Below are 27,630 nucleotides of genomic sequence, written 5' to 3'. Positions count from 1 at the left end.
ATGGAAGTTCCTTGCCAAATTTTTGATGGACTTTTAGAGAAGAGATGATATTTCTTATTCTCAGACTGGGCGTAGGGTCGAGACCTTGTAGATTATTGATCAGTTGAATATAGAGAATTGAGTCTTAATCAAATGCAGATAGTTGGGGTTCTTGTGGTAGCAACTGATCTGAGGGATATTGAGAAAGGGAAGGAAATCCATGATTACTTGTTTCAAAAGGGTGTTTACTTGGATATTGGAACTTTGGCAGAAAATTTCTAGACCTGGGAGTCACACATACACACACACACACACACATGAGAGAGAGAGAGAGAGAGAGAGAGAGAGAGAGAGAGAGAGAGAGAGAGAGAGAGAGAGAGAGCTAGCGAAGTCCTGTGTATCAAAATGTACATGTTTTCTGTGAGCAAAAGGTAGGTTGAGAAAAATTTTTGGCTTTGAAACTTTGCAAATCATTTTTAATTCATCTTGTGGACACTTCTAAACAAAGTGTTTTTGAGCTCTTAAAGCCCTTGATCTAATCGTCAATTTGATGGAAAATCCAGAGTCAATCTTAGAGGGGGCGGATTGAGTTGCACCTTTTCTTGAGCCATACGTCATTTGTTTTCTTGATAGTTCCTTAGATATGAATAAAAATGCTTTGAATGTTTTGTGGTCAAACAAATCCCATTAACTTCCCCTGGAATGTGTGTACATAGGTACTGGGTAGTATGCAATCTTTTCCTGCAGTCACTGATTTGTATATATCACAATGCTCATAAAACAAATGGTAAGACTAGAATGAATTGTAAATGGCATTTCTACTTAAATCTTACATACATTTTTGTATATTCATCACTTTATAGAGACAGTCTGATCATTTGGTTGGCATATACTTGATATTATTGCTGAGGGACAAGTTGTACCATTGTTATTCTAGTGAAAATATAATTGAAATTTTCCCTATAGAACATAGGTATATTTGGACTTATTAAGTACCTGGACATTGACTTCAAAATAACCTTGTCGATTAAACAAGAATATGATTGTTCCTTTGCCTAGTGGCAACAATAACCATTTAAAGTAGTTTCTCTATAAATAAGCAAGTGTGTTTTGTACATATGCCATTCACGACTCATCATGCCTTAGACTTATTGTTCTGAATTGGCTGTTAAGGCTAAAGAAACCATGTCTGCGCGTGTATGTGTGTGCATGTGCATGTCTAAGCTGGTCATATTTGAAGTAATATAGGGGTAATTATGTATGATGTGGTGAGGATATCATGTTCTAACCAGGAGTATGGAAGTGTCTAGTTTCCATCTGGTTGGAACTTCTTGTGATGGCTATCATCTGTCATATTTGTATTTTTAATTTTAAGTTTATCCAGATGAATACTGGTTATAGTGGCCGCCGTTTAAAGTATTAAGACGTTTTGCTTTTTTCACTTGACCTTCTGATTGATACAGGTTATGCTGGCTATCTTAATAGGAATGCTAACTATATTGACGTGGCATTTTACGAGGGTGTACACGACAAAATCTATAAATAGCTTAGCTTATGGACTTCGTTATGAACTTTTGCAACGGCCAATATTGCGGATGTGGAATATTTTAAATTCAACTGTTGAGGTTACTGTGGCACAAGTAAAGCTCTCGCAATACGTAATTGGACAGCACACAAATCCAGACACCCATGCAAAACAGGCTGAGGTGCACTTTAGTGTATGTTTGAATTCTGTAGCATACTCCTTTTTTCTGTTGTTTGCATCTAAATATATATATATATTTTGTTGTCAGCAGCTGTATGAGGTTATGCGGGATATAACATGGGCTCTTTTTTCAAGTCGGAAATTTCTCAATGCAATAACTATAAGCTATGGGGATGGACATGTCCAGGCATTTCATAGAGATCACAAGAAGAACAATACATATTACATGTATTCAGAACTTACAAATTTACAAAGCAAGGAAATGCAAATGGTTGACATGCTAGCATCATCTCATTTTTGGCGCAACAGATCTTCAGCTGGAGGCATCTCAGCGATTTGGTATAAAGAAACACTAGATCCCATCACTGGAAAAAGGATAGGGCTTCGAAGACAAGTTCCACCAGATGATATTATCAATATTGCTGGCATCTCGGCAATCCGTGATGGTGCTGCCTCATGGCATGTAACAGTCAGTAAATTTACAGACTCACCATTGCTTTCAGCCGCACTCCCAGTGCGGTATCCTATTGATGGAAGCATTGCGGCGGTAGTGGGAGTCACCACAACATTTTTTAGTGTGGGTCAGCTGATGAGAGAATTGGTTGAATTTCATAGTGGGTACATATACTTGACTTCTCAAGAGGGTTATTTGCTGGCAACATCAACAGATACCCCACTTCTCAGGAATACGACAACAGGTCCAAAACTCATGATGGCTGTTGATTCACAATACCCCATAATAAGATCAGGTGCTGGGAGGTTGCAAAAAGCATATGGGGGCAACTTACAACTTAATCATGAGATTCATATGGAGAATGTCATACTTCAAAACCAACGTTACTATCTTGATTCTTTCTTTCTCAACCTGAAAAGATTGCCTTTGGTACGTTTGCATGGTTGCTAGTTTGCATGATTTTAGAGAGAATGTGTTTGGTTTCTTTCATTTATTATTTAATATTGCATCTTTATTTATATTTTTGCTTCTCAAATAACTATTAGTGTTTAATTTGATAATTTGTATACATTAATCAAGAATACCTATATTTCATATTATCATAAGAACTTAGAATTGAACCCATAGTTACAATGTGGAATATGATTATGTAGTGATTTGATGAAGAAAATAGAAAATTAAAATAAATCCTAAATAAAATATACTTCCTTTGAAATTGAATAAATTTTAAAAATTATAATAATTTTGTCCTGCATGATGAAAGGTGTGGCTATGTGGAACTCATGGTATCTTAATGGAAGATGCATGGAGTTACCCTACCAGGTCTTGGTACACCCTACACTCGCTTCCATAACCGATGACGGACTTTTACTCCTTTAGATGTTGTTGGAAATTTTGAGATAGGGAAGCTTTGTAGGCAATACTTCTTTTTTTAGGGTTTTTAGATAGCTAAAAACAACTAGGGTTTATAGAAACCCTATATGAACAAACTAGAGCTGGTCTTGGGAGTTGATCTCTCTCTATGCTAGGCTTCTCTCGTTGTTCTTCAAAATATAACAAACTTTAGCTCTAGGGTTTTACATAGTACCACCTCCTTTCCTTTGTTTAATTGAAGCTACTCAAATATAACAAGAGAGAGAAGGAGACTGTAGCGTGACAGAAAATAGAGGAGAGAGGGTGGTGTGAATAGAAAATAGAGGAGAGAGAGGGTGGCATGAGAGAGAGATCTCCCCTTTTTTGTGCGTGAAGAAATAAAAAATAGAGAAGGGAGAGATTGTGGTGTGAGAGAGATCTTAGGGCATCCAAGAGAAATCTTGTTGTCATAAGAGAGGGGGTTGAAATCTTGTTTAAATAGAATCAATATCTATTTCCTATTTTGAATAGGATTCCAATCTAAGTATGTGTCATCCAATTTCCAGCTTGACCTTTACGATAATTTGGAAATCTATGGGGTGAGAGAGAGATTTGATCAGAGCCATCCATGCCACAAATCATTCATCATGATTTTGGGTGGAAAATAGGAACTCTATACCCTTAAATTTTGACCCATATCTAACTCCTATTTAAATTTATAGTATAATCAATCTTATCATTATCTAGATCTCCTATAATTTATTGGAAATAAATGGTAATCTATATTTTAAAATTTCATGTAGAATAGGAAACCAAATCTTATTTAAAAAGATTTCCTATCTAAATCAAAATCAATTATTAAAAAAATGGGGTGTGCCTCCCCTTATGCTAAATTTATTGCATGCCCCTTTCTGCCTACAAAGGTGGTGTGCCCCTTTTTCCCTAAAAAGGTGGCGTGCCACTTTTTTCTTAACAAACTTTTGGGCGTAGCCCGAAGGTGGCACGTGGTCACTTAAAAAAGACACGCACATGTGGGGCTGGATCTTTGGTCCCACATCTGTTATTTTAAGTTCTGAAATTTCAGAAATACCCTTTCAATAAAAAATTAGAGCAGAAATAATATTTTAAAATTTTGAAAACATATTTAAAAATTAAAATAACATTTATAATACCAATTAAAATATACTAGGAATGGACTGATACCAATGGGTCAAAAATAGCGACAATAAGGGCACCCCATTCGTCCCAGAAACCATGATCTAGTACTGTCATCTTATCTAACCCAACTAGACCCATGACCTACAGTCTTATTTCAAAGGCTGATGATTGGCTTGTCAATGTTGGATAATAAATAGTGGGATCATGATCCTGGAATGTAAATTTCAGTTTGCTACTTTAGGAGCAAGTTTAGCAATTGTCACCACAGTGCAAAGGGTGCTGTCCATGCATATGTACATGTGTTTCTCTATAGGGCTGGTTCCCAATAACACAGCTATCATGTGTAGGTGTCGTGCGAAAATTTGTTGAGGCTTTGGCCCTTGCTCTCACAGGCTCATAACTGCACACAAGAGACCACACAATTCTCTTGGCCGACAAACATCATCCATGACCATCTCTCCGACTGCAACAAGGGATGATCCACTACAAATCCTTTTCGGTAGTGTCACATGCCTAAGGGTGAGAGATATGACTAGGGCATAAACCACTCAACCCTTGGTCAGTCAATACACACACTCCTATTGAAATGCATATTCCACTATGAAATAACATATTTATAAACTCTCTAGGCCTTTAAAAGCCATAAAACCACACACATGAGACTTCCTAGCTGGAGAAAACTTGTCCTCGAGTTATGAGCCATGTTAAGAATTCAGCTTCAAAATGACCTTCTTCAGCTCTCTTCTTCTTTGTTGGATTAAAGATTATTGTTGTAAGAAGAAATCATCAAGAAATGGATCCGAAATGTATATATTGAGGAATCGATATACATTTAGTAAATTTGGCTAGCTCTGATATTGTCTTGAAAATTGTATACGAAACTTCAAACTCAATTTTCTGGTCATTAGAAACTTTCTTGATATCATTACTCTTTGAATCCAAGGTCGCAATTTGCGGTTTATGAGCCATCCACCCTTTCGATACCTAATTTGATTCCAATGCCCTAAATCTCTTGAATGCTCCAACTCTTCGGTATCCTTGACATCTTCCACTTGAATCTTATCATAGATGTCTCCCAAGAGATCTTCTTGTTCAACTAAGCATGTATCAAATAATGGTGGGGAATCCCAATCTAAAAACTGTTGATTTTGGAAATAACTTGATGAGAATAGAAATTCTCCATAGTCGACATCCTAAATATCACAAACCAAATCACACTCACAAGGAGCATTACCGCTTCCCTGGTTGTGAGTCGAATTAAGTTTTCAAAATTAGGAATGTACGCCTTCAAATTGAAAACCCTACAATGATCTTCCCTAGGTCTAGGCTTTCTATCACTTTCCTCTTCACTCAAGTCGTCACACGGAGCATGGCTGTGCAACAGGTCATACTTGACGTCTTGAGCCGGAAGATCACTATCTTGCCCATGAGTGATGCCCGTGAGTTGCCGTGCAAATTACTAAACTTGCCCTTTGAGATCTTCAATTTCTTCACCTCTGACATCTTGGAGTAGGTCTGCAAGAGCTCCCTTTCCACAAACCCTTCTTGCTGCCATAGGTTCACTGAAATCGCAAACCCTAAAATCTGCAAAGTGCCTAGCTGAAATTAGCAAGTTCTAGGCTGAAATTAGTAAACCTCTGGGCTAAAATCAACGAATTCTTGGCTGAAATCAGCAAATCTCGGCCTAAAAAGGACCGTTACCCGGTGTTGGTCCCGCCTACACAGGGTCTTGAGAGGGGTGAGGTGGAAATGGTCCTAACCTTCGGCTTTTTTTTATGCACAAAGTGGTCACTCTCAAGACTCGAACCTGCGCTCTTGCGCTGGCTACCCGAGCCTTTTACCGTCACACCAAGTCCCGTATATTTAATAAATCTCGGCCTAAATTTAATAAAACTTAGACTTGACCAGAGATTTCTGCCTTTACTTCTCAAGAATCTTGTGCTCTAATAAGAATTAATGTAGGGATTTGATGAAGACAATTGAAAATTAAACAACTTCTGAGCAAAAGGAAAAGCACCAATTGAAGAGAACCAGGGAACCCCCCAAAGCCCTAACTCGAGAGCAAAAGCCTCCTAGGCCTTCTTCTTCTTCACAAAGTCACGTGAATAGCCCTACTGCATGCCACACACCTCTTGTTATTCCATTTTTACTTACAAAGTTCAATAATGCCCCTATTCGAAAATGATATTAGCTAAATAATCCTAACTTAAAACAATACTCGTAATGATATTTTAGCCTTGATAAAACAAAATATAAGTACCTTATCTACTTTTTTAGATAATCTTAAAATCCTTAAAATATAAAGAAACCTAGAACCGCTAAATTTTTTTTCCTAAAATTATAATTGGAATAGAAATCCTTTAAAATTAAAACAAAAGTTAAAAATAAGAATTGATGCTTAATTTAGTTTGTTACAAGATCATCTCATTCATGCTTACATATATTTCTACGTTTTTTATACATTTTAGTAATTCATATAAGAAAGTCATATCATGTATCTGCAATTAGTTATCAGTGATTAGACATGTATTCTAAGATGGCTTCTAAAAATTTAATTTGCACAAGAGGCAAACAAAATGTTATAACAGTTAACAACATAAAAAAAAAAAAAAAAAAAATCGCATAAGGCTGTGAAACTGGCCCCATTAGGTTGTAGGAATGTAAACCTAGTTTTGGATGATGTATTATTCAGAAATTCAACTCAGTGACAAACATAATGTTTCTCTCCACAGTAACTGAGGAATCAAACCTTTTTTAAGTTCAAAAAATGAATAAAAATATCCTGATGTAGTGGACCATGAAGTTGTAAATCGAAATATTTACTCATCTTTGTGTAAATGAAGGAAGCTCAGGAGGTTGAATTGAGAATTCATCAACTAATATATGAATTGAGAATTCATCAACTAATATATGCTTTTGTTTGTAAGGTTTTGTTATGCTACAACACTTGTAGCGTAAACCCTCAAAGTCCTCAACAGTTTTGGACAGAAAACCAACAAGGTTAAATAAATGCTATTAACTACTATGGGCTATTTCAATCCTTTTTTACGTGGGAGATATTTTCACTAGATCTCTCCCCCGCCACCTCCCTCTCTTTCCTTACCTTGTCACAGAGCCTCTCTCACTCTCTCAAGAACCCTCTCTCTTTCGAGATCGCCTCTCTCATTGCAACAGCCCCTCTCTCTCTCTCTCCAGAATCCCTTCTCTCAAGATCGCTTCTCACTCCAAACTGCCCTCCTCTCTCTATTAAGAACCCACTCCCTCTCAAGATCGCCTATCTCACAAAACCCAAAAATAGCCAAAAAGGGGTACCCCCAAGTTCGAACCTTTAGGGATAAAAATTCTCTTTGTGAAACTAATATATGTTCAGAAAAGGTGGGAAAAAGGGCCTCCAATAAAGCCTTGAAATGGGAGGCCAATATTTTCCCAAGTAATATGAGCAAAAACAAACCACAATTCCAAAAAATTGCACAAATAATCCTCTAATGTTAGTCAATTGAATCCTAGCCCTGGTACAAAACTGTGGAATATAGAGAAAAAATTCTCTTTAGAGAGAGAAACAAACAGGTTCTCTAGAGAGAGAAACAGGCGTCACTGAGGTATGGCTTTCGGGTTTCTGATCTGGTATTGCAGGCCCATTGCAAATGGGGTGTTGGCAAAGGCTGTGGAGAATGCTTTTGGGGCATACACGCCACGTGGGATGGAGACTTTGGTTCTCTGCATCTCTCATCTCAAAGATGCTGAGCGAATGGGAACCATGAGTCTTGGAGCGAGATTTGGGGGAGAGTTTTCAAGTTAAAATCTTAAATGGTTATAAAGGACTAAAATGCCCTCACAAACAATATAGAAAATATTGGATCTTTTGATATTATGGTCAACTTTTTGTTGTGCACGATAAGGCTTTACACCAAACATGGTGTAGCGTAACAAAACCCATGATATTTGTTGGCACACGCACACAAGCTTTCTTGCAACCCACAGCACATCTCTATTTTTGTGCTATTTGCTCTTTACATTTCCTTGGAATTTTTCCTTTGCATCTCCTTGAATTGCTGCATCAAACAGAATGTGATTGAAGTTCTTGTAATGGCAAATTTCTTCAGGTTGGAGTCATCATCATACCTAGATCATATGTAATGGGAAAGGTTGACCAAAGGAGTTATGAAACTCTAGTTATACTGATCTCAGCATCTCTCTGTATCCTGCTTGTTGGCTGCGTTTGCATCATGATTCTGACCAGTGGTGTATCGAAGGAAATGAAACTAAGAGCTGAATTGATAAGTCATCTTGATGCAAGAAGGCGAGCTGAGGCCTCAAATAACTACAAAAGTCAGTTTCTGGCAAACATGAGGTAACTATTATGTTGATTTTTCTTTAATTTTTTAAAAAACTTTCTTTTTCTGCTATTGTTAGTTGACAATGAATTACTATGATTTACACTTCAATTTTTTGGGACTTCATATTTTTGAAACATTTGGTTTATAGACTATTTTAGCTCATTTGCAAAGCAATTTCTCAGATCCTTTTTCTTCCCAATACCATTTTTGCAATTCTTAAGTTATTTGTTGATCAATATAATGGGTATTTTCTTCTGCCTAGTTATTGCACCAATGCTTTTTGTGGGTGACCTTGAAGTTTTAGAATTGTGATCGTATCCCCTAAAATCCTGACAATATACTAACCAGAAACACCCACAAACTCAGATAACACGTCTCAAAAAGGGCTCAAAATCCTCCTATAAATGTTTATTATGCATTGCATTTACCGCCCTTTAATTCCCTGAGTTGTTATGAGACCTATTTTTGCAGTAGCTGGAAAAGAGTGAGGCTCTCTAGCCGTGAAATTTGAGAGAATTATCTATATTCCTTTGCTCAATAATTAAATATATATATAACAGTATGATGCCTATATATAGAACCATGTTAGAAATTGTTTTATAAACATTTAGTTGCCAAGGTTCATTTGGTCCTTTATTGAGTAGAAAGCCAGGACTGATTTTATCATCCCATGATTTGGGCAGTAGTCAATATCTTTCTTGTACCACTAATTGTCGCCCCTGTACAATTCTGGTGTTTCACATGACTTAACTACAGTTTATACACTCATGCTAACCAAAAAATATTTTTTATATAGTCGATGTAGCACAAATCCCAATGATTTGGTTTTGATCAGTCTGTTACTACCTTGATGTTGCCTTCAAAGTTCACAATTTCATATGTCCTTTGTGCTTCTTGTACAGCTGTGGTTCATTAAACGCATGCATTTTGTACAGAAACACTTTATGTTCCTTGAAGAATATTATCAAAGACAAATATGGGTCACCTGACCCTTTTATGTCAGTTTGAATATGGGGTTGCAACCTTGTCATTTTGAATATCGGGACTTTGATCTCATGCTTGATATACTAAATCAGATGTTCAGGAACATATATGAGCTGTTTCAATGTGTCCGTATATTGTTCAAATATTTCATTGTCCATTGCTAATGTTGCAGTCACGAATTGCGGACACCTATGGCTGCAGTTATTGGGCTCTTGGATATTCTTATGTGTGATGATTGCTTGACAAATGAGCAGGTTGCTACAATTTCTCAGATCCATAAATGTTCAACTGCTTTACTAAGACTGCTGAACAACATTTTGGATCTCAGTAAGGTGAGGAAGTTAAATCGTATGCCTGAATTTATTTTGTGCACTACTCTGTATTGTTATGTTGTAATGATCCGCTGTAAATCAATAAAACCTCATTTTATTTCTTTCTGGTCTTATTGCAAATAAGGCTCAACTTATTACCAGTTTGTGCCATGCCAAAGCAATACTTTCCTCTTGGATATTATACTTTATTTTAGATATTTGATGATGTCCATGTGATTTGACTTAAGTGCAGTTACTAAGAATCATGCTACCTACCTATAAAGACATTTCTGCTTAAGAATACATGTCAAAGATGCACAAAGTTGCTGTTACTCATTTTGTGTTTTTCTCATCTGGATTGGGGGCATGTTATTTAATTAGAAAGATGGTATCTATTAAGTGGGTGGAACCACAGGAAAAAAAAAAAACAGAGAAAATGAGATAGAGTCTATAGGGAGAAAAAGAGATTTGGAGAGAGGAGTTAGGGAGATGATTTGACAGAGTGAAGAAGAGAAAGGGCCGTCGTATTTGGGTTAGGTATCCTACACCCCCCCTGCAATCTTATTTATAATAATAAATGATTATAATTGCAAAAACTTTCCTTAAAGTATATGAAAAAGACAAGAATGCCCTATATTCGCATAATTGGTAGGGCTAACACTCCCCCTCAAGCTAGTGCATAAATGTCAACCATACCCAACCTGGAACAAATCATTTGAATCTGATTATGACTATGAGCTTTGTTGATACATTTACTGACTGATCCTTTGACTTCACATGTGGACTAGATATCTACTTATTAGTTATTGTTTCTCGAATAAAATGACTATCCACTTCAATATGTTTCGTTTTCTCATGGAACATTGTGTTGCTGGCTATATAGAATGGCAGATTGATTATCGCAAGATATCTTCATTGATCCACTGGTTGTGGATCCCATCTCTTGCATCAAGGTCTTCAGCCGCATTCTCTCACTCTTAGTGTGAGCCATTTCTCTATATTCTGCCTCAGTAATAGTCCTTGCCATAGTTTCTTGAATCTCTCTGCTGAGGTCACAATTCTGGTTCGGAATCCCGATTCGGCGATTCCTAAAAGGGATCTTCACAGAATCCATTTAGGAATCTAGATTCCATAAGTTAGGAATCTTGTTTCATAGCTTTTTAGGAATCTCGATCCCATTATTTGTAGAATCTCGGCCCCAAATGTTTTTAATCTCGATTCCAACATTTATTGAATTTTGATTCCATGTCTGTTGATTCCTGATTCCACATTTAAGGAATCTTGATTTGTTATGGTTTTGAATCTAGAATCTACAACATAAAAGACCTCGGTTTGTAGGAGAAAGGAATTGCGATTCAATCAACATAGAACTTTGGCTCGACCTCCATTAGATACCTGTTTGATGTCAAAATTTCTCTCTAACCACATGTTGTTTTTTAATTCCTGCAATAATGTATCCATGTGTGTGCTTGATGTTTAGATTGAATTTCTCCCCTACCACAATTGCATAATGTAAATGCAAGCAAATAGTAATAATAAAATAAAATAAATAAAATCATAAAGAAAACAATTTGAAGTACATAACATCCAATTACCTGAATGGTTACCACTTTTTAAAGGTAATTGGAGTAGAAATCTTCATTCGATTCGAATGCTTCTAATTGTTCCAATTCTTCTAATAGTGCTAGGATTGGCTTGAATCGCATTTCTAATAGTGCTAGGATGAACTCAATGTTCAAAAAGACAGATTTGGGCAGCGAGGCGGTTTGAGTGCTTGACCGCCTAGGCGGGCGCCCGAGACAGGGTGCCCTCACCAAAATTAAAAGCCTCCCCCCACCCCAAACATAAAGAATAGGGGAGTTCTGAAGGCATGATTTAAAGCCTTAGGGAGTTTTTAGGGCAATTTTAGAGCCCCAAACTCCCCGTGATCATGAAATAGACGAAAACGTAATAGTACAACAATACAATACTACAATGAGTACAATCACATAATATATTTACGGATGAGACAATCATACAAGTCTCAAAGAGATTGTAACTCGTAAATTGTAACTTGTAACTTGTAAGACATTGATTTTTTGCACAAAAAAAGGGAATCCCCTAGGTGCAACTTGGTGAAATTAACATACGGAAAATTCGCATGTAGTATGTGTGATTGCTCTATATTTAGCCTTTGCACTAGATCTAGCCATAACATTTTGTTTCTTACTTCTCTATATTACCAAGTTTCTACCAGTAAATGTACAATAACTTGTTTTAGACCGCATGTCTGATGTTGAAGATGTCCAATCAGCACATGAATTACTTTCAATGGCTAAATAATTATTTCTCTTGTAAATCAAACCGCGATCGGAAGCTCCCTTCAGATACCTTAAAATTCTATAAACCACATCTCAGTGAGGAATCCTTGGAGCATGCATAAACTGACTCACAACACTTGCTGTGAAAGCAATATCAGGCCTCGTGATGGCGAGATAAATCAGCCCCATACCAGTCTTTTGTAATTTCCTGCACCCTCTAATAACTCCCTCTGATCAGGCAATAATTTTGTATTTGAATCCATATGCATATCCGCTTGTGTAGCACCCAACATTCCAGTTTCTGTCAACAAATCAATCACATATTTTCTTTGAGACGAACTAGTGTCATGCTTTGATGTGGCTAGTTCAATTCCGAGAACATACCTTAGCTAACCTAAATTCTAAAAATATTGTTGTAGATGTCTCTTTAAATCACCGATGCCTATTGCATTATCGCCAGTAACAACAATGTCATCAACTTAGATGACTAAAGCAATTATTCGGGGGTCCTATTTTCAAATAAGCATTGAATGATTTGCATGATTATGCTGAAATCCATATGCCGTAACAATTTCACTGATTTTTTAATACCATGCACGTGGTGATGATTTTAGGCCATAACTTACACACTTTATTTGACTCCCCCTGAGTAACAAACCCTTTTGGTTGCTCCATGTACACCTCTTCTTGTAAATCACCATGGAGAAAAGCATTCTTGACATCAAGTTGCCACAACCGCCATCCCTTGTTGCCAGCCACAATAGGGGCAAATTTAGGTGTCAATGCCAAATGTTTTATTGTATTCCTTTGCTACCAATCTGGCTTTTAATCTTTCTATGGTGCCACAGGTTGATATTTGATTTTTTAAACCCATCTACACCCAACAACCCTTTTTCCAGCTGGTAACTTAGTGCGTTCCCATTCCCATGTATCATTTGAATGAAGTGCATCCATTGCAATCCCCACCATGTAATAGTGCACCTATGCATCATCGGCATTGTTTTTCGATCGGAAGATCTAGAGCTAACTATCAAGACTTTTGGGCTATCCGAACACGTTTGCCACTCGATGGTTCATTCATGTTTGTTGCCGGGGGCAACAAGACCAAGCTGGTAAGGAAGAAAAGAATCCTTCATATTTCTATGAATCCCTATGAACATAAAAGGGCCGAGTCCTTTTACCATTCGGTATAAAAGGGATATTTATATAGATATGGGAGGGGCCACATTAAGTCCCTGCCTGTGCATTAGTACACTTATTTAGCAATTCAAAATAGAGGACTCTTCAGTTGTGATCAAAGGCTCCTGGGTCAATAACCAAGGGAGCAGGTTTCTGAGAGGTAAGAAGCACAAAAGTATGTGAATTGGCAAAGGTGGCAGTAGAAGAGGAAGATGAACCATAGATTGCTGAACTTGTTTAACAAGTATATTATATTCTTATTTGGAAAGCAACACTGGGTCACCAGCAAAATCTGATTGTTGTTGTTAATCACCAGGTCCATTTTGATAAGGTTCATCACTCTCAGATGTGTAAATAGCCTGATTTGCACAGGCAAGCGTACCAACCTTTTTCCAATACTTGTCAAATGTATAATTTGTATGCTCACAATGCCTACACTTGCGAGTTCCTCGACTCTTGCGACCATGACGTTGACCTCGTACTCTTCCTTAGTCATGACCATGTCCTCGACCTCTGCCTCCATCACCTCTCCATACAACTGAATTCAAGGCTGATCCATCATTAATATTGAGCCAGAAGGAGTGGGAGAAGCAGATATATTGACACGTTGAATGTGTGCGTAAACCTTTGTGAGCGATGGTAGTTGATTGTTTGTCAAGATCTGTCCACATACCGAATAGTACTAAGGATAATGACCCTAAACTCTTCATGTGCCTCTTCTGTAATTCCACATCGCTAGATATAGGCTGATATAGATTTAGCACCTCCCACGTACCCTTTAGAGTATTGTAATAATATTCTCACTCTTATTACCTTGTTGCCATTGAAACATTTTCTCAAACAGATCATATACCCATAGTTATTTTCATCTGATGATTATGTTTCTTTCGAAGTGTCCCAAATTCTTTAACTATATCAAGAAACATCACATTAGCACTTATTTGGGGTTTAGCACTTATTTGGGGTTCCATACTTCTCGACAACTCATGATTGTCCGATCCATCCTCATCCACACTTCAAATGACAATCAGATTTACTAGGTTTATCTTCAATCAAGTATTCTACTTTACCCGAGGCACCAAGGGACACTTTGACAAATTGAGCCCATACAACATAATCAGACTCCTTTAATTTTACCGATGTGATTTGTATTGTCAATTTTAGAAAGATTATGGTTTCTAGGTTTAATTTCCTTGTCCATGAGTATATAAAATAAAGGGGGAAGATGACAACCAGGATTGGGAAATTTCTGTCACTCAGACAACCCTAATACAATGTTAGAAGCCAAATAAAGTGGAGAGATACTTATCATTCAGATCTGGTCATGTTCTCACACTTGAATAAATTAGGGCAATACCACATTAAATACATTTGAGCATCACCACGCCACCATTATTGAAACTATAGTAGATCTTGTTCTTGAAAGAGAACACACACACGCAGCAGCATCACCACACTAACAGCAGATTAGATGGCCTTTTGCACACAAAACAACCCTAGGAAACAACCCTAGGGTTTTTATTGAATGGTCTTAGGGTACCCCTTGACAATATCAGCATCACTGGTTTCTTTCTCTTTTTTTTTTTTTTTTCGTGAAAGGAAAGTGGAAGATAAATGTTTAGGATTTAAGGGAAAGAGAAGATGAAGACAAAGGGAAGATGGAAGTACAGGGTTTAGAGAAACGGGAATATAAATGGAAACGGGAGGATGAAAGTTTAGGGTTTAAAGAAAGGGGAAGGTGAAAGTTTAGGGTTTAGAGAAAGGGGAAGATGAAAGATCAGATCTGCTCTTATACCGTGTCAGAGAAAGTAGAGAGACAAAAAATAAAAGAAAAAAAGAATAGAGAGAGAGAGGGAGATATGAGAGATGTGAGGTTCAAAACAGACCCCTCATGCACCTCTTAACCAACTTCTATATTATTAAAAAACATGAGGGGGAAAATTCCCCATACAAAATCTGAAAGGACACTTAGGTCCTAGAACATAGATAAAAGAACTTTTAACAATGGTAAAAATGTGGTTTTGTTCTTTGTAGTTTTTTTAATTTTAGTTCTAGCACCGGACTTGATTAATACATTTTATTATTTTTGTTGTAATAATGTGCGAGTTAGTGGTTTCACTCTCTTTATCTCAGTTTCACTCAGCGTAAGATAGTGCAGGTTGAATCTGGAAAGTTGGTTTTAGAAGATGCTGAGTTTGACTTGGAGAGAGAACTAGAAGGGCTTGTGGACATGTTCTCTGTACAGTGTATCGATCATAATGTAGAGATCGTGCTTGATCTAGCTGGTATGCTATGCAACCTTATCTTTAAAAGTTTCTGACTAACTACTGTTTTTATAGCACACCTAATGAAAACTTCATACCTGATGAATTACATCTTTGTAAGGAAAAATAATTTCCTAGACACAAGAGAATGTAAACTATAGTCATAGGGATCTAAGCGAGGGAAGCGGGAGTGTGGGATCAATGATGCTTGGAGATTCGTAGTTGGGGGATCGAGATCCATACATCATATGGTAAATGAATTTAGATCCCAACATGTAGGGAGCATTACTTAAATTATAAAGTAATGATAAAATGATATAGTCTAGGATCAAATGATAAAGTATATGGGATCGGGGTCCGTGAAGCTTTGAATCTAGGCTCCGGAAGATCACTTAACTAGGTTTACTGTAGTTCAGGATCAACTTCGAATTCAACAATTCAAATCTCAGTGTTGTTGACTGGGTCTTCATGAAAGTTCGACAATATGATCTAGCTAAGCATATACAATTAAAAATTTTCTTTTATTCATTCCCGCTAGAACACTCACAAGTGTTCAAAATTATAATTTTATTCATAAAATAAGTCCTAATAGAATCTAGGATCATATCTTGCAAGCCATTACAATTCTTTACAATCATACAAAACACAATGCATGAAGTTGAATGAAGAAACATGGAGCTATTAGAATTACCAAATACCTTGCCTCAGGTTACCACTAAGGACTTCATACACACCACCCGGGGTCTCCCCCACTGAGGCACACGAGATCTCGGTCCTAACCTAGTCTCATAATTCAAGAAGCCTAGGCAAAACCCGTACTCAAGAGTGAAAGCATATGGGAACATGGGATGGGAATCTTCTCATAAGATTTAGGCTTTACCAACCATGGATGTGCCCCTTTTTAATAATAATTATTTAAACCTTAGTAGAGAGAAAAATTGAACAGGAGAGAAAAGAGAGAGAGTGGGGCGTGTCTGCCTGAGGGGGAGAGAGAGACTAAGCTCTGATGTGTAGAGTTTTACCCCCCACAGAAGGGGCATTTATAGTGCAAAAGCTAGATTTAGAGTTTGCCATCATTGTGAGACTTAATATTAACCGTAGATCTTGGAGACCTGTGGGGTGAAGAGATCTTAGCCTTATATTCCTTAAGTCAGCCATCATGATTTAAAAGAATGTGTTACAACCATTATCCCTCAGTTTTCGTAACTCTATTCCCATCAATTTTTAATTAGAGAAAATAAGATCATTTATTTATTGATTTCAATCAATCACAATAGTTTCCTTTTTTGAAATCAATTATCTCATGTCAAAACACTTCCCACAAAAATAAACCATCAACTAGGAGGCTCATTGAACAAGCCAACTCAAGAGGAAAAGAGAAGGTGGGATGTGCCACCTTGTGGGCACTTTTGTCCATGCCTCCTCATAATATGCCTGTGGGTGGTGGGCCCACAACTCAAATGGGCCCCCACATCCTCAAGTTAATTTTTGGAATTCTATGATTAATTTTTACAAACTGATGAATAGTTTTATTTTCTCTTGGAAACAATTAACATACAATTCACTTTAGGCTATTTTGAAACACCTCTTAGCCAAAATAAAATAGAGATTCAAAAATTCATTTTCGTATTCTAAAAATCAAATAAAGTGTAATTAAACATATTAAAATGAATTTGTTGGGAATTAGATCCAAAGAGTTAGGAATACCACAAATACATTGAGGACTCCCATCTATTCTAAACGACCATATCCCATTGTCATCTTCTCAAACTCACCCAACAGATCCCATGACCCACATACCATTGCAGGGGTTCATGCTTGGTCCATCAAAGCCAACCAATAAGTGAAGGAGATACGATCCTAGTTTATGGAGTACATGTCTCTCTCTGAGGACAAGTCTTGGTCCAATTCTTGCACAATACTTTGTGGGTCCTTTCAACAAAGTCCACTGTTGCAAGGAGACATCTCTTTGGCACATATACATGACCTGCCCCAGAGGGCTGCTTCCTAGATGGCTATCTAGTGTTCATGTTGTGCGATGGTAATAATGAGGATTTTGGCCCTTGGCCCCTTCAGCCATCCACCGCATACATGGATCACATCCAGTCCACCTTAGGCATAGCTCTAACCTCATCAAGGAATAACCCCATTACGAAACCCTTATCGGTTGTGCACAATGCCCAGGGCTACATGTTTAGGCATCAACCCGAGCCTAGCCCATCGAAACTCTCGTGAGTCACGGCATTAGTAATGCCACACAGTCTATCCAGACCATGCCACACAGTTTATCCGGACCGTACCACGCAGTCTATCTGGACCATGGCACATAGTCTATCATATTACTATATAAAGTTTTCAGTACTTGCTCTCATTGGGCCTTTAAATGGCCACATAACCCCATCACTTGCCTCCTCAGGGTCCTTTCGTTTAGTTGCCATATGGGGATATGGTCAATGAGAGGGCAAAGGCCTCTTATCCCTCTCTCTTCTCCCGGCCCCTCCTCTCTCTCTCTTCATATTTATATTTTTAATGCTAAAAATTTAAATTTTTCATGCTCTTGACGCTTTTTGTGCTTTCTCTCAAAAAGTGGTGGGCTTGCAATCATTGCTTCTCATTCACAATGCTTGCGACATTTCTCTCTCTCTCTCTCTCAGATATTAACAAATTGGGGAGTTTTGTGCATTATCGTATTCTCTCCAAATTCTTTGATGGGGTACATTGTGATCGCCGCCCCCCCCCCCCCCCCCCCCCCCCACAATAAAAAAATGAAAATAAAAAAAATTGAGAGGTGGACAGGACCCAATGAATTAGTCTCAAGGGAGTTAAGCCTTTCAATCACGATCTCTATTCTCACTTTTAATACCACAATTCATTTATCCTCACTATCTTTTTCCATCTTCTTTCTTCTCTCTCCCTGCCCTCTCCTATCACCTTTCTTTGAAACCAGTCACAAGTCATGACTACCAAGGTGTGTAAACAGTTAATGCAAACGATGTAAGAATCAATGCTATTAGATAAATTGTAGGTCATAAAAGAATAAAGAACCTTCCTAAGTAGGGAATTTGTGTCAAATTGTCTATAGCTCATAGTTTAGACCGAAGAATTGACATTCACAGCAACTAAAATATGTTGGTGATCCACGCTTCCATTGTCAATGATCTCCAAATGAGTCGGTGAACCTGATTCCTAATGTAGAAGAAGCTCAATTCCAAGTTCGTGGAGGAACTATTCTAATTAAACATGGACCCATACTTTGGATACGAGGCATCTGGATCCCATTAACCAGGGATCTAGATCCCCACTTATGCAGATCAAGATCCCTAAATTAAAAATAATCTTGGAGTAGACGACCCTTTTCCCTGATTGTGGGATCCAGCTTCTGGAGCTGGAGCGACCACCTCCTTAGGAGATCCCAGTAACTATGATGTAAACCTTGCATGAAATTCAAAGAAATGAAGCGAGACAAGAATGATTCAGCTGATATTCAAATGCAGCAACTAGAACTTGATTTATGTCGAACAAGAAATAAAAACATTAGTTCATATTATTAACTGAAACTTAATTATGTTCTATGATTGAGTCAGTAGTTATTATAAAGGGTACTGAATGACGCAATTCAAGGTACCTCTCCTAATGAGGTTGCCTTCTCTCAAAGCTATCCAATTAATCGAGTAGTTTCCTAGTTTATTGTGTTTTTCATCAAGAATTAGTGATGTTACAAATTACATCGCATGCAATATAATTTGCTTTTCTTGCTATTGCTTGTAGATGATATGCCAAAACTTGTTCGAGGAGACTCCGCTAGAGTGGTTCAGATATTTGCAAATCTCATCAGCAACTCTATTAAGTTCACATCATGTAAGTGCTTCCTTAAGCTGTTTCTTCTTTCTTTTTTTTAATATACTTCCTTTAAAGAAATGGGCATGTCCTTGCATAAATGGCGCATGCCCTCCAGTAATATGAATAATGTGAACAGCGGTGGAATCCATTAGTTCTAGATTCAGGATTTGACATGCTCTGTCATTCTTAATTATGAAACTTAGAGCGGTTGACAGAGTTGCTGTTATTCACCTTTAGGTAATGTCACTGTAATGTTTACTATTGAATTTGACATGGTCACGTTGCGCAGCAGAATCAGGTTACCATGCAGCATTTCATGATTTCATTATGATAAGTGCTCACTGAGTAGCTTTTGTTCATTATGTTTCAGATTTTACAGATTAATTTAACGTGAGGTGCCTTCTCTTCCAACGTTTGCTTTGTAGCCTTGAACACTTCTCTTGGTTATATCTGATTGCATCTAATGCCATTAGCATATTTCTTCGCTCACAAATCTTGTTCATATCATTTACTACCCATTGTAAGTTTCATACAGAAAGGCCCATTTTCTTTGTTTTCAGTAGCGTTGTCAAAGAAGTAATACAGCTGAGGATTTGTGAAGCTCACATTTATGAGAAAATCACTTGCTGGAGTTGACTTGGTTGAGACTGGAGATTGGCTGCTTTTGTGAACTGTGCAATATCATTGTCCATTACTACTAATCTAGTAGTATTATCAAAGTCCTATCAAATGAATAAGACAGTTGAGCAACTCAGATGCAGTTGCTTATGGTACTACTGACAGGTGTCTAAAAAATGTGGCACATGCTGGATCTCATGGGATGGCAGTGGAGGATGGGTCAAGGAGTCAATAAGCAAAAGATTTTAAGCATACCTCACACAAGGAACTGAGATTTGCAAATCAGTTTTTCAAAAGGTGCTGACATGCCTATGCGGATGCCTCAAGACTGGGGCGTCCCCTATTTAGCAAGGCCATGAATCTACACACATACAGTATTGCGTGTAATATAATTATTTATCAGCTTTTGAAAAATCAGTTGAGTGTACTAGGGCTCTGCCAAGTTTCTCAGCCTTGGCACCTTACTGAGTCAACTATGAGGTACACAATTTGGGGTGGGAATCTACGTATAGTTCTTGGGCATATATCATAGTGACTTGCTCAAGTGCTATATGTTGCATCAGAAAATAAAAAGGAATATGCCCTGTTGTTTTCCTTTTCTCACTTGTTGGCCCCAAGTTTTTATCCATAATTGAACTCTAAGCTAAATTTTCACTAGCTTAGAAGTCTTAGCTTTAAGAAAAAACCGCTGATTTTGCAGATCAAAGAATCAAGCTTTTGCCTGATTTTGAGAATTTTCAATTTCTTCGAAAACGATGGCCAATCTTCGATGAAATTTAAAAAGAAAAGAAAAGGAAAGAAAGTATGATTTCATAGTTTTGAATTTTGGATATACTATTTATCCAAAATTTGGAATGGCTTGGATCTCCTAGATTAAAAGTCGATACCCGAAATTGGTTTGGGGTTTTGATTGTGTTTGCATAAGAAAACTTTGGAAAGGATTTGAAGCCTCGATTCTTATCGAGCATGAGGATTGGGAAACCGGCCTCAAAATTTCATGAAATTTTTATTTTTATTTAAATTCATAAAATTGTTTGGATATTTAGTATGGATTGTCTATAAAGAGACCATTTATCTTTTGTACATGGCGGTCACAATCATTCTCGTCCTTTAAATTTGAAAATAGGTGGTTGTACGAGTTTCATTGAATAGATAGTTAAAAAACAAAAAATTCTCGGACTTTGTTACTCATCCCAAGCCATCTAATTTTACATCTAATGAGTGGGAATGATTATGACCTCTGTACGAAAGATAAATGGTCTCTTTGTAGACAATCCCATTTAGTATTATTAATCAATCTAGTAATATTTGTGGCGCTTGAAATTACATTTTATCAAAAAAATATTGGTTATATATTTTCTCCAATTTTCTTGTGCAAAAAGGCTGTTTTATGGTTGTGATGTTATCAATTACATTTTTGATGCATTTTTTGTATAATTTTTATTAGTGTTTTAAAATGCGGGATGCGGCCCTAATGCGGTGGGGGCCGATGCGGCTCAATGCGGCCCGGATGCGGGTGCATCGCGATGATTAGGTCAATAAATGTAAAAAAGTTTTAAAAAATGTAAAAAAATAAGTTAATGCATAGAAAAAAATATGAAGGTGATATATGTGATAGTAGGTATTTTAGTTTAATGATTAACTTCAAAACTATTAGTTGTCGAAGATTCTATATCTAGTTATCCACTATTCCTTGATAGAAACTAGAAACTTGAAGCCAGCTTCATAAAGCATTCAACAATCAACAACCATCAGCACAAATTTGCACCACAAGCACAACTATAATTAAGCACAACCATCAACAACCATAAGTACAACCATAAGCACATAATAATGATATTACAAAATACAAATCAAAAGTCAAGCTCAAGAAGAGTTAATAGTTAATAAATAATAACTTAATACAATCATCCATTTTGAGAGTCAATTTTGAAATTTGAACTTCTTTTTTTCAAATATCAATCAGACAAGTCATCTTGACAGTCGTCATGCGCATCATCAATATCATCCTCGACGGTCTCCATGTATTCTTCTTCATCGGTCTCCTTTGAGTTAGCTTCCTCCTCGACCTCTGAAGCTAATGTGCGAGTGCGACTAGACCCAACAGCTCCTCAACTCCTTTGTGCTCTAGTGTTAGGTTGATCTTCTTCATTAGCCCCTATTGCTAGCTCGACATCAAACCATGTAAGATCCTCACCTTCAAACACACGCTCTTGTCTTGGATCTATGGTCCACTCACTTATGGAATCACCATCAGCTTCATATAATTGAATAGGGTTGAGCTTCGTGTGATTTTCATACCTCTCCCTAAGCCGTTTGTTATACTACACATAAACAAAATCATTTAACTTTTTCTGCTTTAACCTATTTCTTTTTTTTGTATGCAGCTGTGGTAGAAAATTGAAATCAGATAAATTAGATTTTAGATTAGAAATAAGGATTAAGGAATAAGGAGTAAAGGACTTACATGCTCAAATGCACTCCAATTGCGCTCACAACCAGATGAGCTACATGTGAGATTCAACACTCGAATAGCGAGACGTTGTAGATTTGGTGTCTCGCTTCCATATAATGCCCACCATGCAGCTGTATAATATCTTATAATTTAGAATATAGTTAAAAATTAAGGGTATAAAATAAATAATGGAACTATACATAAAGTAAGAGACAAGTAAGATTATTTTTGAGCTTTTGGCCTTTACCTGGATCTGTAGTGTCCCTATTTCGAGTGGCAATATCTTTCCCAACGTTTCCCAAGGCTAACTTGAACTTAATCAATTCATGGTCTGGTACCAACCTCTCCAGCATATCTAAGAACCCACCATTTATTACAAGATCTGACTCAATGGATGGGTGCTTGTAGTGAAGAGATGGGTTTAGAAAATAACCAACTGAATGGAGGTGTCTGTAATGCTGGGTATCCCATCTCCTATCAATAATTTCAAGTATAGCCTTACGTATATTTTCATCATCCTTTAAAACATCTTTTATTTCAGTGCATGCCCTAGTCATTGCCTCGTGTATGTAGCCCATGGCGGGCTTTGCATCACCATCAACTAGTCGAAGCACTCTCACTAAAGAGCGAACCACCTCCAATGCAATAATTATTTGACTTTAAAAAGATGTATTCAGAATAATTTTTTCAGCCTTTCTTCCATCCTTAGGCTTTGACCATTTGCTTTGACTCCATTGCTCTGAAGCAAACATGGTTCTCAGCACTTTTTTCTTGGGTAGGCTTTGAAAAGTGAGAAATGACGTTGCAAATCTAGTGATACCTGGTCTCACTAATTCTCTCTTCTTTGTAAAAGACCTCATCATACTTAGGACTATGGTGTGATTGTAAATAAATCTAACAACAAACATAGCTCTTGAAATCGCCCCACTAAATAAAGATGTTGTACCCATTTTTTTAAGCATAAGATTAACACAGTGAGCTGCACAAGGAGTCCAAAACATATGCTTCCTTTTCAAAGTCAATGAATGCCCAACTGCAGCATAGTTGGCACCATTGTCAGTGATAATTTGTACCACATTTTGCACCCCAACAAAATCGACAATCTCATCCATCAAGCCAAATAAGTATGTACCATCATGTGACTTGTCTGATGCATCAATAAACTTAACAAAAAACGTACCTGTTGGGCAGTTAATCAAAAAATTAATGAATGCCCTTAATTTCCCATCGGACCAACCATCACACATAATAGTGGCCCCATATTTCTCCCACCCTTCTCTCGGAGAAATCAAAATTTTATTCACGTCAAATACAATATCCTTCAACAAAGGCTCCTTAACCTCATGTTGTGAAGGAGGAATAAGTCCTAGGCCATATTGCCTAATTGCTTGGACCATACATGCAAAACTATCCAGAGTTATAGTATTAAAAGGAATGCCAGCCATGTAAATCTACTTTGCAATCCACTTACATATCGACTTCCTTTGTTCTTTCTTATATTTATTGTCAATTGTGGTTTGTTTTGTTTTTCTCTCTCTCCTGAACCACAATTTCGGGGCTAGGGGTGAAAAAAGAATCCATTGGCCCCTTAGAGAGAGGTGTTCATCTCTCAGCACTACCATCAATATTTATAACCCTCTCTCTTGAGGTTGGAGTATGAGTACCCCTTTGCCTAGCAACTTCAGACGTATCATCATCACCATCATCATCAACATCATCAAATAATTGCATATCATCAAGTAATTCCTTTCTTTCTTTTTTTTTTTTCTCTTTATCTTTTTTCAATCTATCAAAATATTCTCTAATCTTCTTTTTTATATCATCTGTAGCTTGTGGGCATGCTCTTACATTCCCAAAAATTTTGGCTAAATGCTCTTTTTGTCGAAAAATACCACCAATATAAGTATTTTCATAGAGCAAGCATATCACACAATTTCTATCTTTCGGATTTTTTAGTTTAGCATATCTCCAAGCCGGATCCTTGTTACTAGAAGATTGGGAAGAAGACATTGCCCCAAAAATAAGTATAACAGTATTATTGTACAAGATGGAATAAAAGTTACCGACTCTGTGAAGTAGTGGTCAATTTATTCACGGCCTCTTAAATCCCCAATTTCTTATCACAAATTCACCTTAACATCCCCAAATCAACAGTCAAAGGCATCAAATGAACATCCAAGTATCAAACAACCGCCAAATCAAAGATTTGAATGAAAAAAACATTTTCGCCAGATTTTTTTTTCCCTCAATTTGATGCAAAAAAAGCCACGAAGTGCCTGGAAATCTTCATTTAGGGGGTATAATAAGCCCCCAAACAGTTTCCCTAAACTTTGAAACCACAAAGAGACCATTTTGCCCCTCCCCAAGGGGCAAAATCGAAAAAATTTTCCCCGAAAACAGATGCGGCGCGATGCAAGATGCAACCATGATGCAGCCTGATGCGGCGCATATGTGGCTGCATCTGTCAAAAGCGCATATGCGCCAGTTCACGATGCGGATGGGAGCGTATCTCGCATGATGGGGCTGCATATGCGGCGATGCAACCGCATTTTAAAACACTGATTTTTATGTTGTTCATAAAAGTTTATCACTTTAATTATTTTAAGAGAAAATTACATACAGACACTATTAGGCAGAGTTTCAAAAAGCGCTAAGCGGCACCCAGGCAGCCATGGGGGTCCAGGCCGCCCAGCTCCTAGGCGGGCGCCCAAAACCTGAGTAGCCCAGTTAAAAAAAAAAAAAAAACTGATGACTGATAATGATTAATCCATAAGACCATAATCCTAGTTAAAAAAAAAAAGATAGAAGTCTAGAAGAGAATTTTGATAATCCATAAGACCATAATCCATATTTTAATACAATGCTGAAACAGTAAAACCAAACAAGCATACATTGATAGTCTGATACACTATAGACTATACACACAAAAGTTAAATAGTAGAACTAGAAACTAGAAACTAGTAAGTAGAAACTAAAAATAAGAAAAATATACTAAAATTCAGAAAATATACAGTCTAGGACACAAAAGTGAACACTCGACACAACAGTCAACACTCAATACCAAGAGTCTTCAATCATCATCGTCATCGGAAAGAATAGGGTAAGTTTCAATTTAGGCATCAGATTCGAGGCTATCATCATCAGAGTCATCTACCTCTTCAATATAACGCTCGTCCTTCTCTGTTTCTTTTGAATCTGCCTCTTCCTCCTACTCTTTCTTCTACCTCCCTCTTACTAGTATGTGCAGATGAGGCCCTAGGAGTCTTGGCTGCTCTACCCTTTTCTATCTTTTTGTGCTTCTCTAAACTCAAATATTGTATAATCTCCTTCCTGGTAGCTTCGGGAACATTTTTACATGGGGCAACATTCCCCTTAATACCGGCAAGGTGTTTTTTAAACCTGTAAATGTCTCCAATGGTATCCTTTCCACAATTATTACGTTTAATACGATTTTTGTCATTTGGATTCAGGTTATAATCATACTTCCAACCTGGATCACCACTTCTAGAAGAACCTGGAGAAGATATTTCCATAGAACAAGGCTCATTTTCATCATTTTCTGGTTCTTTTAAATTCAGAAGTTGTCTAATCTCATCCCGAATAGCTTCAGGAACTTTTTTACAAGAAGTACCATTCCTTTTAATACCAGCAAGGTATTTCTTGAACCGGTTAATACCCCAATTGGTATTTTTTTCACAAAAATTACACCTTATACAATTTTTATCGTTTGGTTTTGAGTTATAACCATACTTCCCACCTGGATCATTTCTTTTAGAAGTAGTAGAAGTAGATCGATTCAAATGACAAGGATTTTGTTCTTGTTTTTGTTTTACAGAACTCATATATTGTTTAATCTCCACTCTGATAGCTTCAGGAACATTTTTACATGGGGTAGCATCTCCCTTAGTACCGGCAAGATGTTTGTTAAACCGGTTTATGCCCCCTTTTGTATCTTTTTCACAAAAAATGCATCTAATGCAATTTTTGTCATTTGGATTCGGGTTATATCCATATTTCCAACCCGGATCTCCAGTTCGACTAGATCCTGAAGAAGACATCTCAAAATAAAACAAGCAATCTAAAAAATAAAGTTTTGCATTTACTTTGATTGCTCGAACTCCAAACTCCCACCTCTGAGATGTTTTATGGTGCTAAAATAATAAAAAAACCATCTAATAGAATTAGAAAACTCCAAAACTAAATCAAATCTACTTGTGTGATGTTTGGATCCGTTTTTGTAACTATGAGAAACACTTCGATCCAATGAAAGTAACAAAATTTAGTATTCTTGAGGTTTCTCTCTCTAAAAAAGGTTCTTGTGGGTTTAGGTTTCAAATGAACCTAAAACGTCCTTAAAACCCTCTATGTTTAAAAAAAAATCAATACAACGAAAAATAAAATAAAAGTTCCGCCCCTAGGCGGGGCGCAGGCCGGCCCAGGGCTGGACGCTGGGCGCCTGCCTAGGCGGCTGCCCAGGGACTGTCGCCTAGTTTGGCCACCTAGGCCTCAACAATGCGCCCAGGCCTTCTGGACTGCCTAGACGGCCGTCTAGGCGCTGGGCAATTCGCTTTTTTGAACACTGCTATTAGGGGTGGTCAATTACCAAATGGGCACTCATTTGCCCGAAATTACAGAGCATCACCCTTTCCTTGCGTGGTATTTTTTTTTCCTAAGTTCCCCTCATGTCCGGCAATTCAAATGCCAGAAATTGAAATGGCTAATTTTAAAAGTGAAAGAGCTATCCGGCAATTCAAATACCTGACAGCTATCTGACAATTCATGTACAAAACCACCTCATCGACGGAAAAGAGCTATCTGGCAATTCATGGATTTGGATGCCCCATACTTCTTTCTTGCTCCTCATCAAATAGCGCAAGGATCCAACTGTTCTTCCCTCATTTTCCCCTTTATGTTTTCTACAAAATTCCCATCCTTATCTCTCTAAACCATTCTATTGTCTTCATGGTCTGGTTTTCTCCTACCTACTTTGGTTTAATTCCCTCTCTTTGAGGCCAAATTCTAGTACACAGCTTTTTCAACAGATGAAAACGAAGATCGGGTAAGTCAAAAAGCACTATACAAATCACATAACACCAAAAAAAATGTTTTCTGCCCGATCTAGATTTGATTAAGAGAGTCAACTTTCTCCCTCTAGATTACTAGAAACTGGAGAGAGAAGAAAGATCTCCTGGTA

At 37.4% G+C, this 27,630-nt stretch overlaps 1 protein-coding gene across 18 annotated transcripts in view; it reads left to right on the top strand.

Annotated features, from left to right (window-relative positions):
* Window positions 1-27,630, top strand: part of HK1 (histidine kinase 1) — an 80,010-nt gene that overhangs the window by 30,864 nt on the left and 21,516 nt on the right. For 6 of the 18 annotated variants that reach the window (XM_088848101.1, XM_088848099.1, XM_088848103.1 and 3 more), the window contains 6 exons: window positions 1,443-1,685; window positions 1,776-2,567; window positions 8,252-8,499; window positions 9,642-9,801; window positions 15,418-15,544; window positions 19,292-19,381. In XM_088848101.1, the coding sequence (XP_088704227.1) occupies window positions 1,443-1,685; window positions 1,776-2,567; window positions 8,252-8,499; window positions 9,642-9,801; window positions 15,418-15,544; window positions 19,292-19,381 (1,660 nt within the window). Of the gene's footprint in view, window positions 1-1,442; window positions 1,686-1,772; window positions 2,568-8,251; window positions 8,500-9,641; window positions 9,802-15,417; window positions 15,545-19,291; window positions 19,382-27,630 lie in introns of all 18 variants that reach the window. The other 12 variants (XM_020675046.2, XM_020675049.2, XM_020675047.2 and 9 more) reach the window with 7 other exon arrangements.

This window comes from Amborella trichopoda, chromosome 9 (genome assembly GCF_054954075.1).
Source record: "Amborella trichopoda isolate Santa Cruz 75 chromosome 9, AtrichopodaSantaCruz75HAP2 v2.0, whole genome shotgun sequence".
Lineage (NCBI taxonomy): Eukaryota > Viridiplantae > Streptophyta > Magnoliopsida > Amborellales > Amborellaceae > Amborella > Amborella trichopoda.
Note: the sequence above shows the minus strand (reverse complement) of the source record. Positions and strands in the feature narration are given on the sequence as shown.